This window comes from Ananas comosus, linkage group 10 (assembly GCF_001540865.1).
Source record: "Ananas comosus cultivar F153 linkage group 10, ASM154086v1, whole genome shotgun sequence".
NCBI lineage: Eukaryota > Viridiplantae > Streptophyta > Magnoliopsida > Poales > Bromeliaceae > Ananas > Ananas comosus.
In genome coordinates this window covers 6779349-6789240 of record NC_033630.1, presented here as the reverse complement: position 1 = coordinate 6789240, position 9892 = coordinate 6779349, and the positions used below count along the sequence as shown (strand labels likewise).

Genomic DNA, 9892 nt, shown 5'->3' with positions numbered 1-9892 from the left:
ACTCGTACGTGCATCCCTCGTACACAATCCGGCGCGACGCACTTCATGTCGCGCTGGATTGAGATTTGCGTTTGAGGTGGGTTTATCATCGGATTCCTTCTCCTATAGCTTTATTAGTCGACATGTATCGTTGGTGTTGCACGTTACTATTGTTTAGCTCAAATCCATGGGTATGCATGTTTTAGACATATAAAGTGAATTTGGAGCATGTTATTAGTTATTATTAATTATAAATGTTGGACTGGAATTTGATATAGGAGAAAACCAGCGTTTGGGACCTGTCATATGTTAAACTATCTAATTTAGCTCTAGGAGCCGCTGTATTTTTATACTGTTGCAGTATTCTTGTGGTGAGTACCCCAGGTAGTTCAGATTACTGTTACGCTCGTGCTGGGATGCCGAGCCTATTTTTAGAGTAGTGTTTACATTGTTCCGGACCAGTGGGTGCCGTAGTGGTTGACGGCGGACCTAGATTTGTCATTTTGGTATCAGATTGTGCCGAGGGCACGTGACTAGTTGGTTGGTAGTCGAGTTAGACCCTATTTACTTGGCCGAACCTGTGAGAGCCAGAATGAATGACAGAGACACTTGTAACTCGTGGGTCGCACCCGCGAATGCCATTCCGGAATGAGGTTTCAGTGCGATGAGTGTCACAGTTTCTGTTGGACAGTTTTTGAGCCGGCCACTCTCGGGGTGGTGTACGGCGTAGTTGGATACAGGCAGGGTGGGCCCGGTTGGGCAGCCCGGGTGATATAGTTAGTGACTTTTACTACAGTTGGTAAGGTAGAGCATGCTAATGTAGCAACATGTAGCTGTAGATTTCTTTCCAGCTTTTTCCTACTAGCTTTCTTGCTTTTGTAGACTTAGTGGGTGGACCGATGATGTTGAGGGCGGCACCCACTGAGGACTACTTGTTTTTACAGTAGTTCTCACGCCCATTTGTTACCTTTCTTTTGCAGAGCCATCGGTTCCGGCTGCTGCACCTTCTGAGGCTGATCATGGCAAGGGCGTTGCGAGCTAGAGCCCTACCCGACGAGTTGCCGAGATAGAGGATCCTGTGCTGCAGGTAATGATACTTTATCTTTTTGAGTTCATGTACATACAGATGTTTTAACTCGCTAGAGTGAGTACTTTTTATACCCTGATATTATGTATGTATATGGAACCTGTTTTTTGTTCTACCTGTTTAGTTTCATAGCAGCTCTATACTACTGTTTTTGTAGTATTGTATGTTTTACAGATACAGCTACGCTTCGTATATTGGAAAAATTCCTTTGTATACGGCGGATTTGTCGGCGTGCCCGGGGAACGAGTTATCCGGGGCATGACAGTTTAAACCCATCAACTTGAAATTTTGAGAAGATAAAATATAGGGTGTGTTTGGTTCGAAGTTGGACTCGATATCGGAATCGAAATGAGAATAAACTGGAAATGGAATCGGAATGATTCATTATCTCATGCTGTTTGGTTCACCATCTTAAACGGAATGGGAATGAACCATTGCCATTATAAGTATTTGGTTTAGATAGATATTAGAAATATAATCAAATTAATATGTCAATTTTATCTTTATAATATATTAATTTAAATTCAAAGTGAAAATTAAATATTAAAAATTTACGTCGAAATTTTAAAATGATGTTAAAATTTTAAATATATTTTATAAAAAAATTAAAATTTGAAATTGAACGGATAATTCAAAACATAAAACTAAATTTTGATTTATTCAAATTCAAACTTAAATTTATAATTTCAATTTGAATCCATAAATTTAATTTAAATTTTAAATAAAATTTGAATAAAACTTTAGATTAAAAATTAATTTAAATTTAAATTCAAATTTGTAAATTAGATTCGAAATGCTTGATTGAATTTTAATTTTAATTTAAGTACAAATTAAAATTAAAATTTATAAATATAACTTTTAAACTTAAATTTATGTTTTAATTAAAAAATAACCTTTAAAAAAATTAAATTTAATCCGAATAAATTCATTCCCTCCGAATTTAATTTTCAATTCGGCCTCTTGGATTGGAAAAAAGGATAATTTGGGGGATTCTCACTCACCCGGAAATCAAAATTGGAATGGGAATCCCGCGTACCAAAGACGGACAAACGGATTCGTCCATTTCGATTTCGATTCGAGAGTAAAAAATGGGCGAACCAAACACGCCCAAAGATTTTTAAAAGCCAGTGGAGGAAGTGAAAAAACAAGTATTAACATAGAGTTTCCTATATTTTACCCTTATTGAAAAGATTAAAAAAATTTTTAAAGAAAAAGCTTTGGCATAATGTCTGAAAGGATAAAAGCAAATTTCAGTTCTTAACAAGGTTGAGTTAATCCTAGATAAATAGGACTTGATATAACAAGATAAGAATAGAGTAAATAGAAGAGGTAGTTTCACAAATATTAATTGTTGTTTAACATATTAGTGAGAAAATCTATTGTTAGATTTCGGTTTAAATTTATAGTTATTTAAATTAAAGTCAAATTCTACTTTAGTTAGGATAAGATGAGATTTAGTTTTATTAAAACATAAATAGAGTTTAATTAAGAATCTAATTGGACTGTGAGATCTAATTAGTCTCTACATTCGACACATTCATTACATATAAGATGTACGGCCAGAGGAGGGAATTAATTAAGCTCTCAATTAAATAGTATTTAGCAAATAAGAGGGGTCGATTATATTGAAATAATGATGACCAACTTGTTGGCCAATTAATTTTAATTTGCATATGCAACTCATATCATATCATCATAATTGTTGAAACGAAAATCAAAGTCTCTCTCTTGACCTTTTCTCATAGACAAATTGATTTAAGAAACATATTAATTGTTTCTAATAAACCACTGCTTCGCATCGTGCCTATAATATTACAATATATAATATATGATTCATTTGCTACTAATTGAATTAAATTTGAATATGGATTAATGTAGATATAGATAGATAAAATTATTGGGCCAATCCTACTTTATTTATAGTTATCCAAAAAAAAAAAAAAAATCAAAGAGTAGTTCGAATATGTAACGAATCTGATTCTCTTCCCTTAATTCTGAAAATGTTTTCTATCAAAAGAGGAGGATACGTTTGTTCCTAATTATGTGGTGTGATTAATTTAATAATTAATTATAACTTTATTCTACAACATGATTCAGGGTTAATTTTAACTTAAATTTGATTTATCACAATTATATCATACAATCTGTTTGGAATAACTAAAAGAGATTCCAAAAAATTTTCACCTTTTTATTTTTTCCTCGCAAAGAATAGACTTTTATCTAAAGACTAGTCAATATTTATATATTTATATTTTAGAAGGCTTATGGGCACCTTCATAAAAAATAAAAAAAATAAAAATAAAAATAAAAATGTCAAATTACAAAAAACCTTCTTATAAATATTCATTATTTTCACTTTTCTTTCCTAACTTTTAAAAACCTAAACTTTGCCCTCTTAATATTTCAAGTTGTTGCATTTAGAAAATCTCCTTATATACAAAATTGTTATCTTTAGCCCCCAACGTCAGGATTCCATCACTATTTTATTAATTTTTTATAATTTATATTGAAAATACCCTACGAAATAATAAAAATATATTAAAAAATTATTTTTTATAAAAAATAAAAATAATTTAATTATTTTGTCGTCTCCATTAATGTCATATCTCCCGAAAATATTTTTGAAATTTTAAAAAAACAATATATAGATTTTTGAAAGTTAGAAAGAAAAAGAAAAAAACTTGGCTTTATAGAAAAGTTTTCTATAATTTAGCTAATAAAAATAAAAAATTTTAGGGATCGTTTGGCCTGACGAGTTAAAATCAATAATTAGTTTGAACAATTCGTTTGAACATATTGTATGTTGGAAATGAATAGTTCAATTATAAAGGGAAAAATAATTAAGCACATCCCACAGCATAAAGATAGTCTGAGATCTCAAGAGACACGAGATCATTATGTGCATAATAATCATTTATTTACTATGCAATTCTATACAAAACAAATAATTATTAAGAGAAATAAACATGAGTGAAAAAGATAGTGTAGTAGCGGGAAATAAAAAGCAAGAGAAATTAGTATAGGGTGTTATTTTTGTTATAAATAAATTATAAGTACGGATCTAAATCGAGATAAGAAAATATACACCAAATTCTAATCACCAAGACGAGATTGGACACGGAGCTAAATCTCTTCTAAAGCTGATGACGCACTGACAATTACACCTTGTGCACGTTAATTGACTTACGACTAACATGAGAAAATTGGTTCGTAGATAAACCCAACTTTCCAGTGTACAAATAGTATTGCTCAAAAATAAAATGGACCAGTAGAATATTTGCATTCAATTGTTTGCATAAAATTTACGATTTCTTTTTGGGTTTTTTTTTTTGTGTAACTTATACCCATGTTTAGAATTTCTTCCATATTAGCATTCGAGTCCGATCAAATAAACCAAGGCCAAAGTACACTATATATATTACATTAAGATCAGGAAGACAAAATTCTAAAACTCTATATCAATAACCTGAGACAAATTCATATAGAACAGTACAATTTTAGAAAATATAACATCATTGAAATATCAAATTCCATCCAAGTTTTGTCGAGCACAATTTGTTTTTTCCTTCTATTATTTTTTTCAACATGTAATGCGGAACATAAACAAAACGAGGAACAACACGCCGAAACAAAAGATAAAACACACTATGAACCACCTTTCAAATTACCCAGGAAGATTTAAATAGAGGGACAACATGTCAAACCAACAAAAGAGAAACACACTACGTACCAATTTTCGGAGTACCCAGGAGAGAAACTTTTGGCGAGTTGGCACAATAGTTTTATACATCATACTGTTCGATCCATCTCCGAGAAGTCTATTTATACGATGATTTTGACAAGTATGAAATGCTTCGGCAGATCAGCTCTTCTGATGCACAGCGATCACATGGATGTCCATCTCCTTGAGCATGACGGATTGGCCGCAAGAACCACACGGCGCCGTTCTCGACCCGCATATGCTGTCATGCTCGGAGAGCCCTCTGAGGCGGTCGCAAGCATCGAGCGGTTCAGTCCTGGCTTGGACCATGTCTCCGCAGAAACGGCACACTATGAGCCGCAGCGGGCAGGTCAAGGACTAGTGTTGGACCTACCATCACAAAGAAAGAAGTAAAAAGTTAATGCCTTTCACCGCAGAAGATAGATGAGGTTCAATGTTGGCTCTTACTACTGTAGGTTAGGCCATGCCAAATCCATTTTTACAAAAGCAGCTCTCTTATAATAATACGTATCAAATGGAACACCTTCTATTACCAAACTAAGCAGATGGTTTCCATTCTAAGTACAATTGTAAAAGTACTCGGATTTCATTGGGTAATACTAATATTAAAATCTGTCTATTAACATTTTGGGAGTATATAACATGTCATGAGATAGCAAACAAGGATATGTTCGCGACCCGCATATGCTCTCGCGCTCGGACAGCCCTCTGAGGCGGTCGCGGGCATCGAGCGGTTCAGTACCGGCTTGGACCATGTCTCTGCAGAAACGGCACACTATGAGCCGCAACGGGCAGATCGAGGACTGGTGTTGGACCTACCATCACAAAGAAAAGAGTAAAGAGTTAGAGCCCTCTACTGTAGAAGATAATCCATTCTTACAAAAGCAGATCTTTTTCAATAGTATGTATAAAATAGAACACCCTTGATTACCAAACTAAGCAGGTGACATTAGTAGACATTTTCCAGTCTAAGTAGAATTGTAAAAGTACTCCGATTTAATCGGGTAATATTAATATCAAAATCTGTCTATTAACATTTTGGGAGTATATAACATGTCATGAGATAGCAAACAAGGAAATGTTTAGTGTTAGAGAAAGGTATCTGCAGTAACAGACACAAAATGCATAATATAATATCAAACATAATTTCAAAAACAAAGAGCATAAATGAAAGCCATATAAACAAACTGATAAATGCAGATGAAAAATCTCAATAGATATATAATAAACTACGCTTACCATTTCTTCCTTCTCGAGGACTACTCCACATGGGCAATGGAGTGGCTCATGAAAAACTTTCATGTGCTTCCTGAGAACAACTCCGCACCCCTCATGCTGGCACACCAAATTATGCCTGATGCAGTATGCTTCATGGATTACAATGGTCCTGCTGAATATAACGCCGACAATTCCAGCACTGTACTGAATCGGAATCAACTTGAGAGGAGGCATTCAAATGTTCTCCAACCTCTTGCCTGTTATTGTTAATATCCTTAACTTCTACAGAAATGTTGAATTTCGTAACTCCCTTGAAGCCAAAAACTCCAATGCTGTAGGTACCTGCTACAAGGCTTTGATCCTTCTGTTAAGTATCAAAATCTTCGAGCCCATCTCATGAGATGACCATTCATGTCGATGTTGTGTCGGAAATATCAGTGGAAACTTGACTACTATGTTCATTAGCCCAGTAGAAACTTTCTCACTGAGAGTCTCTTCAATGGAAAACTTATAGTACTTGAATTTTCCTTCTTCCACGATCCCCGACTCAGCCTTTCCTAATACAAGTGGTACGAGCACATGCCGTTCATTCTCATTGTCCAAAACAGAATCAGATCCCTCTATATCGACTTCAATATCTGTTTCTAAAATTGAAACACTAGAAGAAGGTTTGAGCCCGAGAACCCTTAACTTATACTGCAGTTCTCCATAATAGACCGTGATAACATCGCCTTCCGACAGGGTCGCATGTTTGCGAAGAGTGGTTTCGAGGATAGCTTTATGGTTAAGAAGGTCGGAGAAGCCCACTGCTTCGGGCTTAAGCTTCGCATAAGTTCCTTTTGGCAAGCTGGCATAGCGCACCTCAATTAAAGGAACTTCAACGTTGGTATCAGGGAATAAATTTGTCCAGACATGCGGAGGCAGCTTTGTAGAATTTTCTCGTGCAGTGAATTCGAGGACTATTCCAAATTCTGGAGATGTCACAGTTACTCATCTTATTCTATCCGATCTACTTTGTAATATCAAATGAAAATTAGTACCTAGCTATCTCTACACTTAAAAAGACGTAAAAAAATTTTGATTTCTTCGGTTAATTCTTCAGAAGCTTTTCCATCAAGTGATCGAGCAGATAAAATTATTCCAGCGTAATAACATTATAATTTGGGACTAATATAATCAGGTATGCCAATTTTTGTTCCTAATTGTGTGGACTGGTTAATTTAAAATTAATTTTAAATTTATTCTTTGGCATGGTTGAGGGTTAATCTTAACTTAAATTTGAAGTGCCATAATCAAGTGATAGCTATATCCATAATAATTAGGGCTTTTTATAATTATATGACAAGAAAAATTCTCAAAAAATTATCTCCAGTTTGACATGACTAAAGAGATAAGAAAGCAAATGTGTTTTCTTGCTAACAATGAATAGAATTTGAAGCAAAGCAAAGACTGATCAATATTCAAATCTTAGGAGGCTTACCTGCATCTTCGAAAAAATAAAAATAAAAATACAAATATTTTTTTCATTTACGCCCGTTTAGCGTGACGAATTAAACTTAGTTGTATAAGTTATGATGATATGGGTAGTAAGGCACATCTGGGTGATAAATAGAACTTTATTGCAACAAATGATATATATGTTGTAAAAAAAAAAAATGGTCCACATTTAAAGAGAAAATAATTAGCATATATAGTTGATCCACGGAATACATAGGGCCTGAGATCTTATTAAAGAAACTTAGGATTCTAATAATATGCATAAATCTACCCACTATTTAGTTAGTGTGCACGTTTACACAACAAAAAAATAAGAGACTCGCCTAAAAAAAATAAAAAGAAAGAAAGAAATAAAACTCTCTATAGTGTAGAAATTACTTTTGTTGCAATTTAATCACTAGTACTAGTATGGATATATATAGAATGCTTCAAGTTATATAGATATCCATAATTGTACACAAATACTAATCCAAATATGGAATATAAACAAATGCTAAATTATATAAAATTTCTCTTTTAATACCCGTTTTTTTATTTTCTCTTCCCGACTTTTAAAAGCTAATATTTTACCCTCTTAAAAAATAAAAAATATTCATAGAAAAATACGGTGTTAACTGTGATAACAAAATGACTAAATTGCCCTCTCCCTCTTTGTCTCCTCCCCAACCCTCTTTCATCTGCAACCGCTTCTCTTCCGTCTTTCGTGCCTCCCTTAACCCCAACTCCTACTCCGTGTGCTTAACCTGCTCTCCCTGCTCCTCCTGCTCTCCCTACTCCTCTGGTACCCTCACGGCCCTTTTATTCGGCAATGATGGGGAGGACGTCAAGGTGGGCATGGATGAAGGGTGGGCGAGGATGAGGTGGTGCCACCAAGGACTCTGTCGGCGAGAAGGGAGACAGGCTGCAGGGAGGAAGGGTCCAAGGGTATTTTGGGTATTAAAAAATATAATAATAAGATATAGACGGACCTCTCACGAAACAATGACGGTGGGATCCGAAGTGAACATTTTTCAAATTTTAAGAAAATAAAATATAAATTTTTAAAAATCAGAGAAGAAAAGTGAAAAAGCAGATATTGATGGGACGGTTTTCTGTAATTTACCTTATAAATAAATTAAGAAATTAATTATAAACCAAATTGTAATTATGAAGCTAGGCTAAACAAACACGATTGGAGTAAAGAGTTTCTAACTGAAACAAAACGCACAAATACTCGAGTGCAACTGATGATATGCTAGTCATTAATTGCGCATAGTGTATACTGGCTAGTTCATGTGTGGTCTACGAGTTTCTGAAACTAAATATAACGACCAGATCTTTTAGCAATAATAATTTATTGAGCTTAAACCATCAATCAAAAATTCTTAAACTTAGTTATTATTACTATAATCTATATATTGTCTCAGATATGGAACTATTTGGGTATCGTAGACTCTTCCCAAGATTACTAGGCTATGTGAGAACCACCTTAGGTGCTGGCGTTCTCATCAGCCTGACACTAACGTCCTCATCAACTCAATCACAAACACAATCCGAGATTACCTTTGGCATTAATGTCCTCCTTAGCCTAATCACAAATACAACCCGAGATCACGGAACGACACCTTAGGCCTTGATGTCCTAGTTAGCCCAGCCCTGACATCCTCACCTTAGGCTCTGATGTTCTCTTCAGCTCGATCACAAATACAATCTAAGATTACTAGACGAGGTGATGTGACCCACCTTAGGTCCTAATGTAGGCAAACGCAAATTAACTAGCTGGACTATCCCTAATGTCCTCATAAGCCCAGTCACAAACACAAATACAAATCAAGATCATCATGCGATGTGAGACTCACAACATATTTTTGGCTAGTAAAATAGCTCTGAAACCCAATATAACGACTCAATCTACTAGTAGTAATAACTCGTAGATCCAAATTATTGGTCCAAAATGTTTAAACCAAATTATTATTAGGATTTATGATCTATATGGTTGTGGGGTTTCCTTACATTTTAACCAAAAAAACAAAATAAATTATAAGCTTTCTTGTTGACTTGTACTACTTATACGACTTGTCAATTTGTCATTATACAAAATCTCTTATTAACTTATTATATTACTTATGACGACGTGGCATTAGCATCTTCTTATCATTATAGCTTTATTATTATAGCAACTCGATTCCACACAAAAATGAAATAGGACGAAAAACATTAGAATATGGTTCAATTTATACTTATTCAAAGTCAACTAACTCAAATTTTAAAATTGGTTTGGAGATAAGAAGAATGGGAGTGGAAGAGGGAGAGAATAGTTTAAATAAGAGAAATGATTTCGATCGCCCACTTAGATTTTTTTTTTTTTTTTTTTTGAGAGAAAGGTAGCATGCTATCCGATTCGTTTTTTT

At 34.3% G+C, this 9892-nt stretch overlaps 1 protein-coding gene across 1 annotated transcript; it reads right to left on the bottom strand.

Annotated features, from left to right (window-relative positions):
• On the bottom strand, positions 4547 to 6656 carry LOC109716515 (TRAF-type zinc finger domain-containing protein 1-like). The gene is made up of 2 exons (XM_020242013.1): positions 6027 to 6656; positions 4547 to 5602 (listed from the first exon to the last, which is right to left on the bottom strand). The coding sequence occupies exons 1-2, from the start codon at positions 6237 to 6239 to the stop codon at positions 5393 to 5395; spliced, it is 423 nt and encodes a 140-aa protein (XP_020097602.1). The 5' UTR covers positions 6240 to 6656; the 3' UTR covers positions 4547 to 5392.

Excerpts from the sequence above, each read along its gene's own strand:
- LOC109716515 (XM_020242013.1), bottom strand. The coding sequence starts at position 6,239 with ATGCCTCCTCTCAAGTTGATTCCGATTCAGTACAGTGCTGGAATTGTC. Across the intron at positions 5,603-6,026 it reads TCCTCGAGAAGGAAGAAATG|GTCCAACACCAGTCCTCGAT; the intron begins GTAAGCGTAGTT and ends TTGTGATGGTAG.